The sequence below is a fragment of the Phyllopteryx taeniolatus genome, chromosome 5 (genome assembly GCF_024500385.1).
Source record: "Phyllopteryx taeniolatus isolate TA_2022b chromosome 5, UOR_Ptae_1.2, whole genome shotgun sequence".
NCBI lineage: Eukaryota > Metazoa > Chordata > Actinopteri > Syngnathiformes > Syngnathidae > Phyllopteryx > Phyllopteryx taeniolatus.
In genome coordinates this window covers 14,504,405-14,528,570 of record NC_084506.1, presented here as the reverse complement: position 1 = coordinate 14,528,570, position 24,166 = coordinate 14,504,405, and the positions used below count along the sequence as shown (strand labels likewise).

At 41.8% G+C, this 24,166-nt stretch overlaps 1 protein-coding gene across 2 annotated transcripts in view; it reads left to right on the top strand.

The window, feature by feature from the left end:
* The first annotated feature begins 7,197 nt into the window (after positions 1-7,197).
* pamr1b (peptidase domain containing associated with muscle regeneration 1b) overlaps positions 7,198-24,166 on the top strand; it is a 43,704-nt gene continuing 26,735 nt past the window's right edge. The window contains exons 1-2 of one of the 2 annotated variants that reach the window (XM_061773538.1): positions 7,198-7,434; positions 22,395-22,571. In XM_061773538.1, the coding sequence (XP_061629522.1) occupies positions 7,275-7,434; positions 22,395-22,571 (337 nt within the window). In that variant the 5' untranslated portion in view covers positions 7,198-7,274. The remainder of the gene's footprint in view (positions 7,435-22,394; positions 22,572-24,166) is intronic. The other variant, XM_061773537.1, reaches the window with a different exon arrangement.

Sequence of the window (24,166 nt, the reverse complement as noted above, 5' to 3'; positions counted from 1 at the left end):
ACATATGTGACCTGATTTATACTTAATGTTGAAACAAATCAAAGCCAGACATGGTCACTTTACATTCCTAAATACATACAGTATAAGCCAGAAAGGCGTATTATGTTTCTATCTTTATGTGACTAACTTTAATATAATAAGGAGAAGCTTTGAAGATTGTCATGGACAGTGATGTGCATAATTGAAAGCAACCCTTCAGGGTCACGGGTGAGCTGGAGCCTATCCGAGCTGACTTTGGGTGAAAGGTGGACTACGCCCTGGACTGTCAGTCACTGTCACATACAGTAAATACTAAAATGCATATAAGAATCATGATGAAAAAAGCATATGACACAAGTTTTCTTATTTTTTTAATTTTGTGCTATAACTCATACAATAACCACTGGAGTAATGACTCAATCAACATCTCTTTTTCTTCAAATTAACTTTCCTGTTGGCTCCAAGGAAAACAAAATGTTATCAGCTGCTTTATAGTTACAACTATTCATACTTTTATGTATGAGACATTTATAGTGAATCATAAATAGAGAGTTGTGATTCATGTTGAAAGTGTTTGTAAAATGACAATACAGTTATTTTTTTGCAGCACATACCGCATCCAATTAAGAAACTCTTCTGCATTTTTTCCCCCTGCCAGTCACAGTTCATTGCTGGAAAATGATATCACTGGTTTGGCTGAAAGCCTGCTGCAGGCTTTTCTCTTTCATGTCACCTGACTGCCGAGTTTCCACCCATCTAATGGAGTTAGCAGGTTAAGCTGTGAGAATACAGTGTGGAATGTCTACTGTTTATCCTCTGTCCATTGCATTGTCATGGAGATAGGAGAGATGTGATGCTGTGATTATTTTCCTGGACGTTAAAACCCTGTTCATTTTGTCTGTTTTTGTTGGAAACCTGGACCACCAAGCACAAAATCAATTAAAAAATGTAAACATTATGAGAGGAAAATTGCATTGACAAAAATATGCACTCACTATAAGGTCTTTCTTGGGAGTATTATACATGCAAATCAGTTGCCTTTCGGCGAAATTCACCGTTTTGAACTCAAAATAGGCCATTTACGTGAATCGTAGAAAATCAAATGAGTTATTCCTGGGGGGGGTCGCCGTCACAGTCACTGACGTCATAGGTTGTTTTATAGTCCTTGAACGCTGGCAGCTAGATCCATTACACATATTCCCCACACACAGATGTAATTTATGAATATTACTCTGCAGCGGACTAATATGCGGCCTGAGGTTCTGCCTGTGCGCTCGGGACCTGATTTGTGCAAGTCACAGGAGTTGACGAGACTAGAAGAAAACTTCTGCCGCTTCTGCTCTTAAGAAGTAATGGTACTTTTTCTCCGTTATTATGATCTTATTGTTTGGGGGCTGTTTGTGTCAATCCAATTTTAGCGTGATTGACATTTTAGTTCACCAATAAAACAACACAAGAAAGTCACATGACCTTACACAACGTATTCCATTGAGTGCTTAAATAGAGGATGCTATTCATGTGGCAGAGCTTGAAGCTGGCATCAGGTGCAGGTGGAGATGGGCTTGGCTCAAGTCGGAGGCCAAAACAAAAAAGCAAAGAAATTCTGCAAATTTAATTATCTTAAATTTGTACATCAACATGTACTTGAGCGGTGTAAATAAATGTTTTTCTGCATGATGAAAATGTGTTCATTTTGCCTTATTGTACTCTTCAGAGTCTTCCAGATTGCTTGATTTATGTTAAAATAAAAACATAAAAATATAATTCTCTGCGGGGCCCTGGGGGATCCCCCCCAGACCCACCTTCAATGTTTTTTTTTGTCACCTTTTTCATGCCTTTGGTGTTGGTGTTTGGTTTGCATGTCTGACATAGAGATATTCCTTCAAATCTGTCTGATTTTTGCTTGGATCAAAAAACAAGAACTTTATTGTGGACGGTAGATTGCGTGAGGAAGTCAATGTAATTATTATTTGTTTCGATTAATTGTATCTTGAGAAATGATAGCATGGAATGTTGTCACCTAACAAGGATTTGCTGTTTTTAAGTCAGTGTTTACATCTCATAGGAATGGAGGCAAAGTTGAGTAGACTACTTGATAGTTACCAGGAGAGAGATACTGTTGATTCAGGCTCAGGTAGTTTGCTGGCTAAAGAAGTAAGGATTGCAGCGAGGACTGGAGCAATTGACTTGTCAGCGCAGTGCTCTGCCCAACTTGATGATGTAGTGTCAAACTGGCCTTCTGTGTATTTTCCCATTGATTTAAGCGCTTTTTGTCTCATAATATCTTATGTATAATTTATCTTGTTCTCAAATTTCAATGACATTCACAAGTCTTGGGAGCATTCCATGTTCCCCGATGTCCAGAGAGCCTCCATTGAGGCCACCTTTGCTAAAAAAGGGACAAACGGGAGAATCTTTGACTTGACAAATACATAATCTTTCACTTATAACAATAGACTTTAAAGATGAATATAGGAGTTGTACAAAAAACAGAGCAGCCAAGAATGGAATTAATTGTGAAAGGTAATGAGGTCCCCTCCTTGAGCCGTCACCTTATCGTGGTGGAGGGGTTTGTGTGTCCCAAATGAGTTTCCTCCGCAGGGTGTCCGGGCTCTCCCTTAGAGATAGGGTGAGAAGCTCGGTCATCCGGGAGGATCTCAGAGTAGAGCCGCTGCTCCTTCACATCAAGAGGAGCCAGATGGGGTGGCTGGGGCATCTGATTCAGATGCCTCCCGGACGCCTCCCTGGTGAGGTGTCCCGGGCACGTCCCACCGGGAGTAGACCCCGGGGATGACCCAGGACACGCTGGAGAGACTACATCCTTCGGCTGGCCTGGGAACGCCTCGGGATCCCCCCGGAAGAGATGGATGTAGTGGCTGGGGAAAGGGAAGACTGGGCATCCCTGCTAAAGCTACTGCCCCCGCGACCTGACCTCGGTAGAAAATGGACCTCGGTAGAAAATGGATGGATGGATGGATGGATGGATGGATGGATAATGAGGTTATCTTTGACCAGCTGTAGCCACCTTCGTGCTAGCTGACATGTTTCTAATGTCAATAGAGCCCAGCAAGCTAATTCAAGCCGCCCAGGATGAAAATGATCTGGGGGTCATGGGAAATTCTTTCCCTTCCTCTTTTACATTAACATGATGGATGAAAGTATCAGCAGGCATGCATTTGTCTGGCAAGGTGACCAAGCTAACAGTGAGGTCAAATTAGAAAAACAGGCATTCATGACACAATGAAGGAAAGATTTGACAGCCTTTGGCAGACGTCTGAAGTTCCTGAAGTTTTGAAATGAAAATGCATCGAGAAAACAATCACTTTATACGAATAAACACTGTTTAAATATTTACTTTATAATCACTCTGAAAATGCTGTTGACTATTTCTTGGAGCAAATGCAAGTTGTATTTGTTTCATCAAATATTACACCAAAAGTTTACATTAAAGTCAAGTAGGTATAGGTTTTATTTTCAAATACACATAATTAATCCATAATTATACACTTTTTCTCTGCAAAAATACACTTAATGAAATATACTGTGTGTATGTGTGTGTGTGTGTGAGTATGTATATGTATATATATATATAATGTACCGACGGTCAGGCTCATTTAATCGTGGCAGCCAAAAGTAAAATTTGATAAATTGTGCAGCCCTACCACAGAGATAACGATATCTTCCCCAAAATTGGTGTCTGTCGTGGTACATAAACTGACATTTCAGTGCCAACAAGGAGCCACAGGGCTTCAGGAAATTATCAAGAAGAAAGAGTAGTAGTAGTTTTTGTTGTTGTAGTAGTAGAAGAAAATAGAAGAAGCTAATTGTTAGCTTGGATGGATGGTAGGTTGATTGAAGACTCTAAATTGCCGATAGGTGTGAATGTGAGTGCGAATGGTTGTTTGTTTCTATGTGCCTTGCGATTGGCTGGCGACCAGTTCAGGGTGTACCCTGCCTCTCGCCTGAAGATTGCTGGGATAGGCTCCGACATGCCCGCGACCCTAGTGAGGATAAGCGGTACAGAAAATGGATGGATGGATGGATAATTTTTAGCTTATCTGGTAACTGCATTGCATTAACAAACTCTTCTTCTTATAACTTTTATTGTGCTGAATTACTTGTGAGACACGTTATACAAATACTCAACACAATCAGTTGCTCCTCTATTTGTGTCTGGCAACAGCACAACCTTCAAATTTCTTTAATTGGCTATCGTTCTGTTTTACGTCACAGCCACGGAATTCATGGCTCGGCCAAACTCAATGTTGACCACACACATAAGGATCTTAAATAATGGAGATGTTTAACATTCATGATTGCTGGCTTCGATGGCTTTCCGAGCGGATGAGGGAGGAAAAGTAAGTCTTGACACACCCTACCTACTCAGGATAAAACCTTCAAAGACATCCAAGAATTCGACCTTTACTGACTTTGATTGCAAGAGAAGGAAAATGTTGCAATTTGGCCAGATTGTCACTGTGTGTACATCAGATCCAGCAAAACAGCAAACACTTATCGCTGACCAAACAAATTTGCTTCCTATATGAAGACATTAGCATGAACAAACACAAAAGAGGTGTAGAAGACCTAATCAACGATTATACAAAATGTCTATAAATTACACAAACCGTCACATTAAATAATTGTCTCACATTAGTATCATTTCAGTACACTCAATTTATAGATATTGGCCAAAACACACATACAGTTTAATCAGTCAGTACAACAATTTTCCAACCCCTCTCTCCTCGGACAATTTGGCCTGCTGCTAAAAAGGCTGATTAAACACACCAGGGCCTTGTCAGTAGCAATCATGGGCGTGCTTCCATGACACAGCTGACTCAAATGATGACCTCAGAGAGAGACAATGATCAACAAACAAACCATAATCTTCAGAAGACCAAGACCTTAAATTACTTGATATATTGAATTTTACTAAATAAGGACAGCACGGTGCATGACTGGTTAGCATATCTGCCTCACAGTTCTGAGGAGCCAGGTTCAAATCTGATGTCCCCTGTGTGGAGTTTTCATGTTCTCCCTGTGCCTGCGTGGGCTTTCTCCTGGTACTCTGGTGTCCTCCCACATTCTAAAAAGGTAGGTGGACTGAAGACACTAAATTGTTCATAGGTGTGAGTGTGAGTGTGAATGGGTGTTTGTCTATGTGTTCCCTACGATTTGCTGGCGACCAGTTCAGGGTGTACTCCGCCGTTCGCCTGAAGCCAGCACAGCCGCAACCCCAGTGAGGGTAAGCGGTTCAGAAAATGGATGGATGGAGTGTAACCAGTCCCACCTCTCATCTGAAGTCAGCTGGGCTGGGCTCCAGCACCCCCATGACCATAGTGAGGATAAGCAGTACAGAAGATGGATTAAAGAAAGTACAGAATATGAATGTAAATATGTTCCAAAAAAATTTAACTTGATCAATAATTAATTACAATTTTTATACGAATGTAAAAATAAACTCTTTTGTAATTAAATGTTGACATTTCAAAGACAAATTAAAAATATGAATAAGGTTGACTGTCCCAAAACGCTTCCTACAGCAGTCTATAAGCTTTTTGCACAAGTCAGTCGTTATTCACTCTTGAATTATTTCTTTCACCAACTGTAAATTTCTGCTACATTTGCAAATAGTTTCTCTGGGAGTGAGCTCAGGACACTGCTGGCCAGTTCAAAAACATTTCACTCTTCCTTCTCAACCATTCTTTGATACTTTTACATGGCTGACTGTGATATTTATTGTTCTGAAGAACCCATGCTCATCCACCCAAACCCAAGTGTGCTAAGGCCTTTTCACACTGCACTTGCTCAGTGTGAAAGGTCCGAGTGGCAGAGTGCAAGGACGACGGCACCCCGGTGCGGCCAATGCCGACGGTGCCCAAATTTGGAAGTGCTGACATAGCATCCTACAAGGAAGTCGGGAGGCATTCCCCTCTGAGCAGACCGCAACTCTGCAATATTTTTCATTGTTGCAAAAGAAAGCCCTGGCTTTGCTTCTTAAGGAAGAGGAGGCGAAACAACACATTAAAATGGGAATGTGTGCATCCATACTAATTATAGATCTCAACGTTTATAAGCTCGTTTGTGAGCTCCAGTTCCACGAAAAGCGCTTTGAGGTGTATTTCAGGCTGAGCAGGGAGCAGTTTGAAACCCTCCTTCAGAAACAATATATATATATATAAATATTATATCGTCCCAAAGTTCGAGATAGTGGGACATCAATTTATTATGACTTTGTCCATTTTCCATTTGCTATATACAGTACAAGTCCGCCTAAATAGATATCAATCCGCAAAACCCTCTCCTATTGGGACGCTTTTTGACATCACCACGCTTGCCGCTCCATAACAGAACAGAGAGCACTACAACATTATGGATCCTCCATGCTTAACTGAAGGTAGAATGCTTGTCTTGCTGACTTTGGTCTCAAGAAAGGAAAAATGCTCAAATTTGACCTGAGTGAACTTACACAAGAACGTTTTGATGATGTTTAACACAACGTCCCAACTTCATTGGAATTGAGCGAGAGAGAGAGAGTTTAATACTACGGCCCTTTGTCTTCTTGTTTTGTCTTCTTTGTTCCCACCTTCCACACATTGAACATGTGACACCAGCATAGCACTTTTATCTTTGCTGATGCCTTGCATGATGTCATTCATAATGCTGGTTCAAACTTTTTTAAGTTTTGAGTGACTTGAAAGGCATATTTTTTCCATTTACTAGGACTATAGGAACCTAAGCACATTCCAATGAATTGGTGCCATTGTTTATATATTAAGAAAAAAGCAAACTAAATGTTGTTTTGTGAAACATGCTGCATTCTTACACCTGTTTTCAGGTTTAGAACTTTGTGAAATTTAATTAGAGACGTTCATTTTTTTTAGAACACTTGAATAGTTCAGCAGACGTGAATTCCATCACATCATTTGTTTCAAAGTGTAGAGCAGTTATGTGCTTAACCTCATTGTGTGTGTGAGCGTGTGTGTGTGTGTGTGTGTGTGTGTGTGTGTGTGTGTGTGAGCGAGAACGAGAGACAATGGGTTTAGCATAAAAGGCTAGCGGCTGCTTTCATTCAAGAGTAACCCTTGTGGTCCTCCGAGTGAAGGAAGAGGAATTTAAGGGAGACCACTGTGAGACTGGACTGTAACTTGAAGCCAAAGATAGAGAGAGAGCCAGACTGAGGGAGAAGTGAGCAAGAGAAAATTGGAAGGAGGGGGTGGCTAAGTATTGAAAGAGTTTGAGATGGTGATGTCAGCTGAGTTCAGAAAGTAAACAGAGTTCCAGACGGCAGCATGCTGTCTGTGGAACCTGGACTTCAGCTGGGGCAAACAGATGGGCGCTCCGACGCGATTCCTGGGACCAGCGCAATTATCAGTGGGCGGCCAGGCTGGTTCCTTCTCATTTACCTCCTCATCTTTATCTTCGTACCTCAAGGGAGCTCCTGGCCCAACAGTAAGAGACCAAATTTATTTTTAGAGCTCACCCCTTCTCTCTTTTGTGGATCTTTTGTTCTCAACAAAGCCAACATCTTTGTATTGATCCAGTCTTTCTTTAAATCCCTTTATAGCACAAAAGAAGGACAGGAAAATCAGTCTTCAGAAAAATGTATAGCACTTTTGTAAACAGAGGTGAAATGTTTTAATTCTTTCTATTGTCTCTCACAAAGATGAGATATAGAATGAGGTGTGATCCTGCCTAAATATTTGTATTTAAAAAAGGACGTTTATGGCTGTGTGAGATTGTTTATCTGCTCTTGCATTATTAAAAAAAGTGCTTTTGCGACACATTCCTTTTGGTAACTTGCTTCCTAATAGTACTGTTCAGACTTGGCACTCCTCCTTGTTTGTACATGTGCAATTTCTCTTTAAATGTCAGTGGTCTCTGGAGGAGTAGCACTTGAAATACTAGTCTTTGTTTGCCCTTGATGACTTCGACAGAATGTAGCACGCAAAGTTTGAATCGCTCATGCCGACTGCAGTGATGCATGTGCGTCTCCTCTGCCCTCCAACGCCCCTTTGCAAACCTCCAAGTAGTCAAAACACAGTAAAGTCATGTTGGCCAGTGAACTCATCTGTATTGACTAGCAGTTCCCTCTTTCATACGATGTTGTCAGCTGAGTCACTCTGGAGACTGTTGCATAACTTTGTGTAGTTATTTGATGATAGGTCTTTCCAATGGAGCAGCTTAAAATAGAAATTCATATTTACAATTGGCATACAAATCTTTACAATGCCCTTTCATGAGTGCATGTATGTGCACGCTCATGTCTCTAATGGTGTTGTGTCCTTACCTGATAGGGCCGTCTGTTAGGATTAACAGAGCTGAAACGGCATGATTAATGTTTACAGTGGAATGCTTTTGGAATCATTATTTTTATTTTACAGTAGAAAAGTGTTAATCCCAACCAGCAAGTTGCACTCCTGTGCAGTACGTTGTACATTTTTTTTTTTTTACGTCAAAGTGGATAATAAAATAGTACTTTTCATCAGTGGGTTTTTAGAATAGGGATAGGTCAGTAGAGCAATGCACAGGATGAGTTGGTGGGATAAGCCGACACTCAGATCTGCACTGCCCACAATGGTCCCCTGGGACTTTCCTTGTTCCATGATAGCTTAATCACACTGACCTCAAAATACTAGGCAGCTGCTGTGGAGACTATGCAAAGATAACTGTACACTTGCATATACGCTCACTCAAAAATGTCCTCAATATGTCATGGTTAAAATAACCAACTTTTTGCCTTGAGGAAATATTTAATTGTGTACATATACTGTACAATATAACCGTGTAATATCACTTACTTGTTTTGCATGAGTTTTTGCTCAGTAGAAAATCTCTATTGTATACAGAAAGGATGGAAATCAAAAGTAATTCACAGTATGGTAGTATCATATTGAAAAACTGTGATATATAACTATATATATATGTATGTGTGTGTGTGTGTGTGTGTGTGTGTGTATGTATGTATGTAACTGAAGAAGGGAAAACTTGTTACGATTACAATAAATGGTAATCATGGAATGAAAGTGCCCCAAAATGTAAATCCTTGTTTTGTTTCTAAATACGCTAAATATGATTAAACGTAAGTGCTGGAAACATGTGCAAAGAGAACAATATAGAACTGAATTGTTGAGATAAAGCTTAAGACTCTTTTCCACCTTATACATTTTTCAGATTTTGTGGGTGGGGCAAAAAAACTATCCTCGTGACTTCAAGAGATTTTCCGTCCCTCACTATATAAACACGAAGCGCCCTTATTCCATGCAGTGGCCATTTGGCGGAATTGACACTTCCTCTTCATCCAAGTCATAATGGACCCAGTTCTACCAGTATAGTGTGCAGTTAGCCATCAAAGGATGCCCACAACTCAAAAAATACATCTTCCCTCAAGTGCAATGTGTTTGATGTAATTTGGGCTAACGTGCCTCTGTTGTCTGGCTGCGCACGCATTGTCTTGCGGGGCTGCAGCGAACCGGACAGGATCCGCCACCCCGCGGCCCCACACGAGCCCGACAGTGGTTAGGGTACATGGCGAATGTCCGTCAGCAACTTACATCGCGGATGTGAACAAGGGGGGAGAAATCTAGTTGCGGGTGCCAAAGACTGCAACTCAGGCTCACACCACTGCGAACACAGAGTCCCTCCGTCGACTAACGGTCCGCAGAATTTCAACAGAAACAAAGTGGCAGAATGACTCCCTGCATCCCGTGAAAGCATGTGCTGTATGTGACTCCTCTCCTTGCACTGCTTGCAGAGTAGCAGTGAATCCACGATAGAAGTATTTGATTGACAGCTGGAGATTTTCAGAGCACACAGCAACACGCCTACAGCATCTGGAAGCTCAAAGAATTTATCAATTCTTGACCATTTTGAAGCCTGATTTCACATACGGTGCAATTATTTTATTTTATTTTATTTTTTGCCATCCCTTCATTCATTGTCCGGCTTAACATTACTGTTTTCAGTGATGTATTGAATTTACAAAACATTTTTGGGGCCTGTTTTGGGGCACTTTAAAGTAGGTGAATACAAAATCACACTTTGTTCTCAAAATCCATCCATCCATTTTCCGTACCGCTTATCGTCTCTAGGGTCGCGGGCGTGCTGGCTTCTATCCCAGCTAACTGGGGGGGGGGAGAGTCGGGGTCAACCCTGAACTTGCTAGCCAATGGCAGGGGATTTGTTCACATAATTATACCATAAAATAGTCAAATGGAAAGCTGTTTCCATTTATTATCGAAAAGGAAAATACAAATAACAGTTATTAGATAGACTTGGGATCAGAATATTAATGTTTGAAAATGTTTACGAAGACTTCCACTTGAGTAATTAGGATGCTCTCAGCTTGTAACAATAGATAGCAAAGTAAGTTGGCCTGCATGGATTAGTCTGACTTTGTTCATGTAATGAAATATCTTTTCAATGGTTGTTTTGCCAGGCATAGATGGTGTAGTCATGGGTCACTCACCTGACTTATCTGCAGACAGTGCGGGTCCAGTTCCCACACAATGATAGTGTACATGTGAGTGTAAATGATTGCCCGTCGCCACCCTGTGATTGACGAGCAACCAGTCTAGGATGTAATCTGCCTTTCACCCACAGGCTGAGATAGGCTCCAATTCCCTGTGATCCTGAAAATAATGTGTTATAGAGAATAGATGGATAAATATTTAGCTAGGCGCTGTTGATGGTACATACTGTAAATAATATAATTTACATCATATTAAAAAAAAACTCAAGTATGCGAATACACTTACTTGGATAGTGTACCAATATCTAACAGTGGTATATGTGTGTGATATATTGTAGAATCAATATTTTGGCCTCAAGCTAGTATACAGTTGCCCTTTACTTTATCCAGTATTAAATAACTATAACTTTGTTTCATGCAAAATAAGACATGTTGGCTTCAAGTTGATTCAAGCAGTGAGCAAAAAAATTTCAAACTATAGTGTATGATAACAGGTACAAATGCCACAGACAGCAGAGTGCACAGATGTATTTCTGATAACATTTAGGTATTAGCACTGAATTATCCAAATGCGATATACGGTATCTCTTGAGGCATCTATTTTCCCAAACGGTACAAACAGACTCTTTGACTTTGGTTCATACAGAGTAAAAGTGGCTGGCGACTTGTTAAACCAAATTATACATCTGCACCACATTCTAAATCCACAAGAGCCATTCAAAATAGTGGACAAACCAAGGAAAATGAGAGGAAATCTTGTTGCTCTACTCCATACTATGCCTCAGAATAATTTAATTTCCATAATTTGGTTCATAGCTCGACTTACCTGAACCACTAAATTGGGGGAAACAAAAACAAAATTTCTTTTAACAGCAAAGGTCAGGGTTCGTAGATTGTATGAACCTATGTCTACGCTTCATGCATTCTGGGTCCAACTACTGATCCACAGAGCAAAGTTTGTACTTTCCATGACCACATCTCCGGCTGTGTCAGGAAAGATGTCAGTGTCTGTATTTACATCAAAGGTGTGCAGCTGAGCTACAGATGCTCACATCTGCTTTTTTTGGATCCAAGTGCTGTGTGGCACATGGAGGTCCCCACCAGGCAATGACGAGTGTGACAATGAGTGTTATTTCTGTGCCTTTTTTCACATGCTTGTGAAGAGTCTTCAACATCTGGAAGAAAAAAAAAGCAAACACAACTTCGCACTTACAAAAGCCGCAGCAACACTCACAATCACATTCGAAGTGGAAACTACCATAATAATTACAGTGATTCTAGTCGTGCTTGAACTGCGCTCCCCTCCAAAAGTTTTGGACTATTGGGGGTTATTTCTTTATTTTTGCTGTAAACATTTGGGTTGACATCAAAAGAGGAATATGAGACGAGATAAAAATTTCAGCTTTTTCTTTGGTATTCACATCTGTATTGGATATGCAGTTTAGAAGATACTGTAGCACCTTTTCTTTGAGTCTGTCCATTTTGCATGTGAGCAGACGTATTGGACCATGTGAACCACAGGTGTGTTTCGTTTGCAAGGGGTCCATCCATCCATTTTCAACACCGCAGAATTTATTCACTCAATTTCAAGTTTAGGCTTTACCTGTAATGTACACATTTATAGTAGTTATTGGTATAACCAACATGAAAACCAAATAGCTGTCTCTGGGAGACAAAACACATAATGATGCTAGCCCAGAAGATGCAAACCACTCATTAGCAAGAAGAACACAATGCCAGACTGAAAGCTGGAGTAACGAGAGAAAGTCCTTACAAGCAAAGGGCTGAGCCAAGGCTCGAACCATGTACAAGAAATTGTGCTTCACTGCAACTTAACTGGTTAGAGCGTCTGCCTCACAGTTCTGAGGACTGGGGTTCAAATCCCGGCCCCGGCTGTGTGGAGTTTGCATGTTCTCCCCGTGCCTGCGTGGGTTTTCTCCGGGCACTCCGGTTTCCTCCCACATCCCAAAAACATGCACGGTAGGTTAATTGACAACTCTAAATTTCCCGTAGGTGTGAATGTGAGTGTGAATGGTTGTTTGTTTATATGTGCCTTACGATTGGCTGGCAACCAGATCAGGGTGTACCTCGCCTCCTGCCCGAAGATAGCTGGGATAGGCTGCAGCACGCCCGTGACCCTTGTGAGGATATGCGGCTCAGAAAATGGATGGATGGATGGACGCAACTTAACAAATAAATGTAACCTAGACATGGCTGACCAGTAATAAAAAGCTCTGCAATGAAACCAAATAAGAAAACCATGACAATAAACAGTGGTGGGCCATTAAGTAAAGTAATACAATGTGTATCCCAAAATAACACTATTTTACTATAAGTAAATATTACGCTTTGGGTGCACGCATTGAGATGATGAACCCCATAAAACAGTGGACCCTAGAGCTTCATGATCACTTTCTCATAGAACTGACGCTTCTTTCAGACAGCCATTCATTTTCTATACCGTTTGTCCGAATTAGGGTTGCGAATCAGGAGTAGCCTATGCCAACCGACTGACTCCAATGTTTTTTGTTTTGTTTTTGTTTTTATTAATCGTATAGCTAATAACAATTCAATGCAGCCCTATGGGGGGCACAAGTCAGTGCAAACTGTAGGCCGGTCCCAAGCCCGGATAAATGCAGAGGGTTGCGTCAGGAAGGGCATCCGGCTTAAAACCTTGCCAAACAAATATGAGCGTTCATCGGATCGGTCGTGGCCCGGGTTAACAACGTCCGCCACCGGCGCCGTCAACCTGCAGGGCGCTGTTGGAAATCCAGCTACTGTGGGTCGAAGTCAAAGTCAAAGAAGAAGAAGAAGAGGTGGAAAGCGGGTTCTTCGGCAGAAAGAGAAGAGGAAAACACAGAGCCTAGAACTGAATGTGGGGACTTTGAATGTTGGGACTATGACAGGAAAATCTCGGGAGTTGGTTGACATGATGATTAGGAGAAAGGTTGATATATTGTGTGTCCAGGAGACCAGGTGGAAAGGCAGTAAGGCTAGAAGTTTAGGGGCAGGGTTTAAAATATTTTACCATGGTGTAGATGGGAAGAGAAATGGAGTCGGGGTTATTTTAAAAGAAGAGTTGGCTAAGAATGTCTTGGAGGTGAAAAGAGTATCAGATCGAGTGATGAGGCTGAAATTTGAAATTGAGGGTGTTATGTGTAATGTGATTAGTGGCTATGCCCCACAGGTAGGATGTGACCTAGAGGTGAAAGAGAAATTCTGGAAGGAGCTAGATGATGTAGTTCTGAGCATCCCAGACAGAGAGAGAGTCGTAATTGGTGCAGATTGTAATGGACATGTTGGTGAAGGTAATAAGGGTGATGAAGAAGTGATGGGTAAGTACGGTATCCAGGAAAGGAACTTGGAGGGACAGATGGTGGTAGACTTTGCAACAAGGATGCAAATGGCTGTAGTGAACACTTTTTTCCAGAAGAGGCACGAACATAGGGTGACCTACAAGAGCGGAGGTAGAAGCACACAGGTGGATTACATCTTGTGCAGACGATGTAATCTGAAGGAGGTTACCAACTGTAAGGTAGTGGTAGGGGAGAGTGTGGCTAGACAGCATAGGATGGTGGTGTGTAAGATGACTCTGGTGGTGGGGAGGAAAATTAGGAAGACAAAGGCAGAGAAGAGAACCATGTGGTGGAAGCTGAGACAGGACGAGTGTTGTGCAGCTTTTCGGGAAGAGGTGATACAGGCTCTCGGTGGACGGGAAGAGCTTCCAGAAGACTGGACCACTGCAGCCAAGGTGATCAGAGAAGCAGGCAGGAGAGTACTTGGTGTATCTTCTGGCAGGAAAGGAGAGAAGGAGACTTGGTGGTGGAACCTCACAGTACAGGAAATCATACAAGGAAAACGGTTAGCTAAGAAGAAGTGGGACACTGAGAGGACCGAGGAGAGGAGAAAGGAATACATTGAGATGCGACACAGGGCAAAGGTAGAGGTGGCAAAGGCAAAACAAGAGGCATATGATGACATGTATGGGAGGTTGGACACTAAAGAAGGAGAAAAGGATCTATACAGGCTGGCCAGACAGAGGGATAGAGATGGGAAGGATGTGCAGCAGGTTAGGGTGATTAAGGATAGAGATGGAAATATGTTGACTGGTGCCAGCAGTGTGCTAGGTAGATGGAAAGAATACTTTGAGGAGTTGATGAATGAGGAAAATGATAGAGAAGGGAGAGTAGAAGAGGCAAGTGTGGTGGACCAGGAAGTGGCAATGATTAGTAAGGGGGAAGTTAGAAAGGCATTAAAGAGAATGAAAAATGGAAAGGCAGTTGGTCCTGATGACATTCCTGTGGAGGTATGGAAGCATCTAGGAGAGGTGGCTGTGGAGTTTTTGACCAGCTTGTTCAATAGAATTCTAGTGCGTGAGAAGATGCCTGAGGAATGGAGGAAAAGTGTACTGGTGCCCATTTTTAAGAACAAAGGTGATGTGCAGAGCTGTGGCAACTATAGAGGAATAAAGTTGATGAGCCACACAATGAAGTTATGGGAAAGAGTAGTGGAGGCTAGACTCAGGACAGAAGTGAGTATTTGCGAGCAACAGTATGGTTTCATGCCTAGAAAGAGTACCACAGATGCATTATTTGCCTTGAGGATGTTGATGGAAAAGTACAGAGAAGGTCAGAAGGAGCTACATTGTGTCTTTGTAGATCTAGAGAAAGCCTATGACAGAGTACCCAGAGAGGAACTGTGGTACTGCATGCGGAAGTCTGGAGTGGCAGAGAAGTATGTTAGAATAATACAGGACATGTACGAGGGCAGCAGAACAGCGGTGAGGTGTGCTGTCGGTGTGACAGAAGAATTTAAGGTGGACGTGGGACTGCATCAGGGATCAGCCCTGAGCCCCTTCCTTTTTGCAGTGGTGATGGATAGGCTGACAGATGAGGTTAGACTGGAATCCCCGTGGACCATGATGTTTGCAGATGACATTGTGATCTGCAGTGAAAGCAGGGAGCAGCTGGAGGAACAGTTAGAAAGATGGAGGCATGCACTGGAAAGAAGAGGAATGAAGATTAGCCGAAGTAAAACAGAATATATGTGCATGAATGAGAGGGGTGGTGGGGGAAGAATGAGGCTACAGGGAGAAGAGATGGCAAGGGTAGAGGACTTTAAATACTTGGGGTCAACCGTCCAGAGCAATGGTGAGTGTGGTCAGGAAGTGAAGAAACGGGTCCAAGCAGGTTGGAACGGGTGGAGGAAGGTGTCAGGTGTGCTATGTGACAGAAGAGTCTCTGCTAGGATGAAGGGCAAAGTTTATAAAACAGTGGTGAGGCCAGCCATGATGTACGGATTAGAGACAGTGGCACTGAAGAGAAAACAGGAAGCAGAGCTGGAGGTGGCGGAAATGAAGATGTTGAGGTTCGCTCTCGGAGTGACCAGGTTGGATAAAATTAGAAATGAGCTCATCAGAGGGACAGCCAAGGTTCGATGTTTTGGAGACAAAGTTAGAGAGAGCAGACTTCAATGGTTTGGACACGTCCAGAGGAGAGAGAGTGAGTATATTGGTAGAAGGATGATGAGGATGGAGCTGCCAGGCAAGAGAGCTAGAGGAAGACCAAAGAGAAGGTTGATGGATGTCGTGAGGGAAGACATGATGGCAGTTGGTGTTCGAGAGGAGGATGCAGGAGATAGGCTCTCATGGAAAAGGATGACACGCTGTGGCGACCCCTAACGGGACAAGCCGAAAGGAAAAGAAGAAGAAGAAGATAGCTAATAACAATTCAATACCATTTTATTTTGATCTGTTTTGTACCATGAGGTTTCAGTGTCATTTCTTTTGTATGGAAGCTACTATACCTCGTACAACTTTTGCAGTTTTACAATCTAAATTTCCTTGTTTGCATGATAGAGTTTCACCACTGTTGTCATCCTTAAGAGAAAATAATGTAATTAGCATCATGTGTACTTGAGGAAAAAGCTTTTTTTCCAATGAAATTATCAATTTGACCATGAATAAAAGACGCAGATCGCCGAACTGAGTATCTTTATGGGAGCTCAGGTGTGCTTTGTTGTGGCTTTGCTCCCGTTAGCTCCCACATACCTCTGGATTTGGGAGACATGAGACACAGTGGTTGTATCAAATACATATACACCTCAAAACATATTACAACACATACAAATTGACAGTTTGAATTTTTGCCGAAGAGCCATGAGGAATCTCTCCTTAGTTGGGCCCCCTGACAAATGACAACATAGCTAGTAGTCAGACATTAAAATGCAGTACAATAGCCCTGAGCATGCAGCTCAATTGCTGCCATTTATTACATTACAAATGTAAAGGGAACAATTTTTAATAACTAACAGTGAAAACTGGATCTTTATGCAATTTTCTTTAAGCATTCATGGCATGTTTTGTTTCAAATTACTTTAAAAACAATACTTTTTGGCACGGTGAACGACTGGTTAGAGCGTCTGCCTCCAAGTTCTGAGGATCGGGGTTCAATCCCTGGCCCCGCCTGGGTGGAGGTTGCATGTTCTCCCCATGCCTGCGTGGGTTTTCACCGGGCACGCCGGTTTCCTCCCACATCCCAAAAACATGCATGGTAGGTTAGTTGAAGACTAAATAAATGTGAATGTGAGTGCGAATGGTTATTTGTTTATATGTGCCCTGCCATTGGCTGACAACCAGTTCAGGGTGTACCCCGCCTCCTGCCCGTTGATAGCTGGGATAGGCTCCAGCACTCCCGCGACCCTTGCAAGGATGAGCGGCTCAGAAAATGGATGGATGGAACAATAACTTTTGAACTAAGAGCTCATGTAACATTCCAATGACATACACGCACACAAAGGTACAATCCTGCCCACTGGATGTCTCACGTGTTTTTATAAGGCCGTAAATAAACCATTTACTCTAATAAAACACAATAATCATCAGAACACACGCCAAAATACTGCTGTTTAGCGGACATGCACACCGCAACTTCGGTGGCGTCACAGACACTCGCGACCACCTGAGAACCCCCGCTCCTCCACGCTGCCCTGCTGTGAGACGGCGACCAGGACAGGGCCTGGTGTACGTCAAGTGGACCTTGACCTAATTAGCAGCTTCCCGTCAAATCTTGATTCCTGTCTTCAAAAGACCCCTTCCCGGACCAAATGGTTGGGGAAGACTATCCATCCATCGATCCATTTTCTGAGCCGCTTCTCCTCACTAGGGTCGCGGGCGTGCTGGAGCCTATCCCAGCTAACAACGGGCAGGAGGCGGGGTACACCCTGAACTGGTTGCCAGCCAATCGCAGGGCACAAACAAACAAACAACCAATCGCACTCACATTCACACCTACGGGCAATTTAGAGTTTTCAATTCATGCATGTTTTTGGGATGTGGGAGGAAACCGGAGTGCCCGGAGAAAACCCACGCAGGCACGGAGTGAACATGAAACTCCACACAGTCGGGGCCGCGATTTGAACCCCAGTCCTCAGAACTGTGAGATAGACGCTCTAACCAGTCGCCCACCGTGCTGCCTGTTTTAGTTAAATAGTTTTAATTCAGCTCAATTAAGCCCAAAGGTTATACAGATGATTTTGTGTGGCCCTATTTTTTTGTGGGGAGACTTTTCAGTGGTTGCAAGAAAAATTCTAATTTGCTTAATCAGTGTAGGACAAAAATGAACAGGAGGCAAAAAATGTTTTGCTTCGTTCCCATTTTTGTTGTTTTATTTTGATCATTCCATTGCACAACTAAAATCAGACTCAGTAGAACACAGACGCAGATCAATGCTGAATAACTGTACATTGTTTGTCTTTTCCTATGTTAGTTAGCAGACTACTTTCTGGTTCATGGAGCATGACATAAGACGCTAGGATTACATAGAAAGGAAAGGCCATTTGCTTTGTGGGGTGGAGGGAATGTTTCAACTGCAAACCAAATGGCAAAAAGAGAGAGAAATACACTAGACTGAAATTGATTTTTGTTTATTTGTGTTTGTCACTGTTCATTAGCAGACTACATTTTGATTCATGCAGAATGACATACTGTAATTTCTCTTGTATAATGCACATTCCCCCCCCCCCCCCCAAAGTGTCAAAAGTCAATGGTGCACATTATACATAGGTATATGAGAAAATTAAAAAGACTTTCCTATTTTATAAATGTATGCCGCCATCTAGAGGTTATGAAAAAGGTGTACACTTTCATTCTAATATGCCACCGCCACTTAGAGATTATGAGAAAGGTGTAGGCTAAACTTTCATTCCAATATGACAGCGGTACATCTGACTGCATATAAAGTATGTACAGTTGTGCTCATAAGTTTATATAAACAGAAAGAATTTGTGAAATATATATCCATCCATCCATTTTCTGAGCCGCTTCTCCTCACTAGGGTCGCGGGCGTGCTGGAGCATATCCCAGCTAACATCGGGCAGGAGGTGGGGTAAACCCTGAACTGGTTGCCAGCCAATTGCAGGGCACATACAAACAAACAACCATTTGCACCTACGGGCAATTTAGAGTCTCCAATTAATGGGTCCTCAGAACTGTGAGGCTGACGCTCTAACCAGTCGTCCACCGTGCCTCCATTAATATTATTACAAACAATAATAACAAATACTCCCTCCTCTGGCTGATTGGTATGCTGCTCGCTCTGTTGGGGTAGAGGGAAATTTATTGATGTGACCACGGAGACCTCTGAAAACATGTCAAAATGACCAAAACTGTTCAGAACACAGGGAAGAAAAAAAAGAGGGAAAATGGAAGAAGAAGAGGTCAAGTTGTTTCTTCTTTTTCTTTGTCCCATTAGGTGTTGTAACAGCAAGTAACTCGCATGATTTGGTTGGTAGTAATGATACAGTGATAAAATGAAGAAACTGTTCTATTTTATTTTACATTGTCTGACATCTTTTAAAGGCAATGTTAAGAACTATTGGTATTCAACTTTTTTGTAAGCTTATGTAAATTGTTGTTGGAGGGGATCACCGTATAAAATCTTGCCTTGGGCGCCACGTTGGAAAGTAACACCATGTATATGTGAAAGATCACAAATCATCAACTAGAACTGTTTGTATTAAACACGGGGTTCCGCAAGGGTCTATATTGGGACCGCTTCTCGTTATCCTGTACATCAGCAATTTTTTGAATTCCTCAGAAGAGCTCCACAAAGTTTTGCTTGCAGATGGCAAAAACAAATCTGTTTTTGCCCCGTGAGAGCCCATTTGAACTACAACAACTTATGAATAAAAAACTTTTTGAAATTGACTAGCGGTTTAAATGTAACAAACTCTTCTCAAACGTACGCAAAACTAATTACATGATCTTTTGTACCAAAAACAAAACTATGCTGAGCACATGCACATGAAGTTGAGGACAGGCAATATTGAGAGTAAGAACCACTAGATTTCTGGGAATAAACCATGATGAATCATTAAATAATTAATGTCATATTGATACCCTTGTAAAAAATCTGAAGGTCTCTTTATGAGATATTTTCTCACATCTTGATCACTTCTTACACTATACAAAAACTCTGTTTGAACCTTACCTGTTTTATTATGTCATCTGGTGCAACATGTTTCCTAGCCACACAAAAAAAAAACCTCCAAGTTCTGCAAAAGAAAGTAGTACATTCGCTTTACTGGTCTGAATGTAGTGCTCCAACTAGTCCTCTCTTCTGTCGGCAAGGAATAGTAATACTTCCCAAACTCAATACTTACTACAATACAATACAATACAATACTCAATATATCAAAATGCATGTATAATGTAGAAAGTCATCAACAAGTTGAATCCCAAACTCAGTGATCTTATTCCAATTAGCTCCTTTCAAAATGCACACAACACCAGACATAAAGATATTATCACTGAGGAAAAGGTCAAGGCTTAATACCACCAGCCTAAGTGTTGTGTGCCTCTGTCCACAGATTTTGAACTAGCTTGATGCTCATCTAAAAATCACCCAATTTCTCGCCATCTTCAAGAGGAAATTAAAAACTCAATTACTGTCCATGTATATATAATTTGCTCAAATCTACTGACTGTGATCAATGTCCTGTTTTGTTTTGTTTGTAAAGTATTAATCGTATGTGTATCTTACATTGTTGTTTTTGTCTTTTGTTATGTTAAATTTCCTGAGCCAACACGCAATAAGCTTTGAGCAGCTTCTATGGGGTGTCTCTTTTCATTGTTTCATGTTGTGTGGTATATTTCAGTATGTCCTGGTACTGACGTGTATGTAGTCGTATTGTTTGACGTGAATAAACTGAACTGAACTGATCTGAATGGGTTGAAGGCAACCATGGGTCAGCTCTCTGTAGGGACACACCACCATCCCTTCTAATGACATTACCGGGCTAGCTTTGAGACCTTTTCATGTTGATGTCCCATAATTCAGGTTTTCGACTCTAGTGGACCAGTGTCCTTTACCTGGCAGGGTGGAAACAAATTGGTCTCATGAGAAGAGATGGTGTCTGCACCCCCTCAATCCCCTGTTGGCACTCATCACATGATTTAAACACTGTTTTCATCATGTGGTGGGAGCCATTGCTGCTGGTTAAAGGTCACAGTAAACAGAGTTAATGGTGACATTGGCCAGTAACTCACTTGATGATACTTTTAATCCATGGTACACAATTTATGTAATTTAGGTCATATTTCAAACAAAACATCAGTCATTTGAAGTGCACTTGATAGCAACTATTTTTTCTATTGTGCATAAAAGCAGATGAGTGTTGTCCACAGACAGACGAGTCAAAATATTATCCTCTGCCTCGATACATAACTTATTCCATTTTAGTGTCAGATGTCAGGTAGAAATCATTCATCAGTCATTTAGTTAGCCAGAAGAAAAGTGCAAATGTGCTGTGTTTTAAAATGGTCAAAAAATGATTTAGTTGTGTTGGATGCTATTTAGGTTTGTTTCATCAAGTTTTCTACAAACAAGCCTTGTCTGCCCTTACAGTGCATGCTTGTGGTTTCAACATGGAAATCCCCAAAGAATGACCATCTGGAAAAAAAGTGCAGGATTATCTTTTTGGTCAAAGTGAGAAAGACAAGCCAAAATATAATAAGACACCACAAGGACACTAGTATACAAAAATAAAATTGATGGGGTTGTGAAGTTACATTTGTTGTCACAACAAGAACCTGCAACTAGTGGTTGGTGTGTCAGCCTCAGTAGTGTGTGTGTCTGAAGGCCCTGGTGTGTATGATTGGAGGCATTAATCATATATTGCTGAGACCGCAGACAGTTGCAATGAAAGACTGGTGGCATTTTTTAAGTTAAAGCACAAATTCAAACTCATAATTGTGCAAGTTTTAAATAGACCATTTTATGTACTGTGTAAATCTCTCCTCTGGTTGTTATTCTTCACATTATTAAAATAAAATGTATCCTTATCAGATCAAGAAACATTAACACTTGACTTTGTCTGTTTCTAACGTACAAATGACATGTAATATAAGAACTGAAATGATGAGCTAAAAGTTGGAAGAACACCCTGCCAAATTTAAAGTGCTGCATCTGTTAATTCTTCTTTGTCCTTTCCCTGTCTGTTTCCAAAATTAAACTTTTACATAGCCACACAAAAATGCTCAAAGTACCTTGAATCTCACCAGAACTGTCTTATTGGATTCAGTTGTCAGTTATGGTGACTTTCATATTGTAGCAGCTTGTTTGTATGTTGAATGTCTTACACAGCATGCTAACATACAGACTTGGCAACACCAAAGAGGAGCTTGAGGCCACATAGCTGTGGAAATAACCAGAACGCCAGTAGGCAGCAGCTCACATAAACACAAGACTTAGTAAACACAGCAGCCCTCTGTTGACAAAGTCAAGTCTGCTCACGCAAATATCACATTTGACATCTTTCTTCCTTTTCAACCGCATTTATCTTGCTCGCTATTTTGGCACTCATGACAAAGTCCTTTGTTAATATTTTCCTTGTGGTTTAAAATGAGGCTTGTCAGTGTAAAGTACTGTATTATCTTATCTAGATTACAGGTATTTGTACAACCACTGCCCAGGCCCAGAGTGGAACGTCATGTGCAGGGGATGTTGCGAGTATGATGTGATTCGCTGCAAATGCCCCCTGCAGGGGACTTCGGTGGGTTACGCTGTGCCCTGCTGCCGCAACGCTATCAATGAGTGTGACCCCTGCATCATCCATCCAGGTACAACTTCAGTGGCGCTCAGCTATGACTGCAAGGCAATCGGCACAAATTTGTAATATTAAGTATTTTGGCACTTGCTGACATTTTTTTTAAAACCGGCTTTCATTAAGAATAAACAATGAGTAAACTGATTAACTCTGTGACCACCTCCAGTATCAGGTTATCAATTTGTAGAAATTGATGCATATATCTTTGTGCAGTCTGCATGTTTTCCCCGTGATTGTGTGTTTTTTCTACAGGTACTTTGGCTTCTTCCCATCCATCCAGCCATCCATTTTCTGAGCCGCTTCTCCTCACTAGGGTAGCGGGCATGCTGGAGCCTATCCCAGCTGTCATCGGGCAGGAGGCAGAGGACACCCTGAACTGGTTGCCAGCCAATCGCAGCGCGCACAGAAACAAACAACCATTCGCACTCACAGTCAGGCCTACGGGCAATTTAGAGTCTCCAATTAATGCATGTTTTTGGGATGTGGGAGGAAACCGGAGTGCCCGGAGAAAACCCACGCAGGTACGGGGAGAACATGCAAACTCCACACAGGCGGGGCCGAGGATTGAACCCGGGTCCTCAGAACTGTGAGGCTGACGCTCTAACCAGTCGGCCAACCGTGCCGCCTGGCTTCTTCCCGTATTCCAAAAACATTCAGACATTGAATACTTTAAATTTTTCTTGTGTGTGAATGTGAGTGTGACTGGTGACTTCATTATAGAGTATGTGCCCTACGATGGGCTGCCAACCAGTCCTGAGTGGAAAAAGCTCAGTTGGGATAAGCGCCAGCTCACCTGTGACCCAATTAGGACATCAGCTTAACAAAATGGTCTTGTCAGGATCAGTACAGAGCCACTCAACAGTATTAAAACAAATTAGGACGGCTGGCTTCTACTCCTACAAAAACTCAAAATGGAAGCCATCCCAGTTTCCATTTTTCTGAGTAGACTCTTAACAAGGTTTTTTGAGTGTGTCTATGGGATTTAATGTCCATTCATGCAGAAGAACATCAAGGTCAGATATCACTTATGTTGAATGTGAGAAGGGCGTGGCCCACAATCCAGGTTCTTGTTCAACCCATAAGTACTATTACGATTCACCCGAATACTAAGCAGCGATGCCAATTCCCTCATTGGGCAATTAATTGATGATGTTGTATTCATATCGGAGGTTGATAAATGCACCCCCAAATGTCTCATATTAGCTACTGTTTATGTACCAGGCACATGATTCCGCTCTGGCTACAAATTCATAATATGGTGGACAGTGTAACAACAACAAGAAGAGTCAACAACAACATTGCGGTCATCTTTTAAAAATTTTTTTTTTTTAAATATTCACAACTGGAGGTGCTTCTATTTGGTTATTTTGTAGATGTGGATTACTTGACATATAACATTGAAAACAACTCATCCCTAACAATGTAGACAAAAATGTCAGTCAATTCAGCATCCATCTATATGCTGTTTGACACGTGAGTGGCATGTTTTTAGACACAAAAACAGGAGACTGCTAAAGTATGTTGAGTTTAGTCAGCTTCATATCTTCCAGTACTGCCTGTCATGTACTTGGCACAACACCAAGAGCTGTCTGCTTCCTTTGGCTTTTA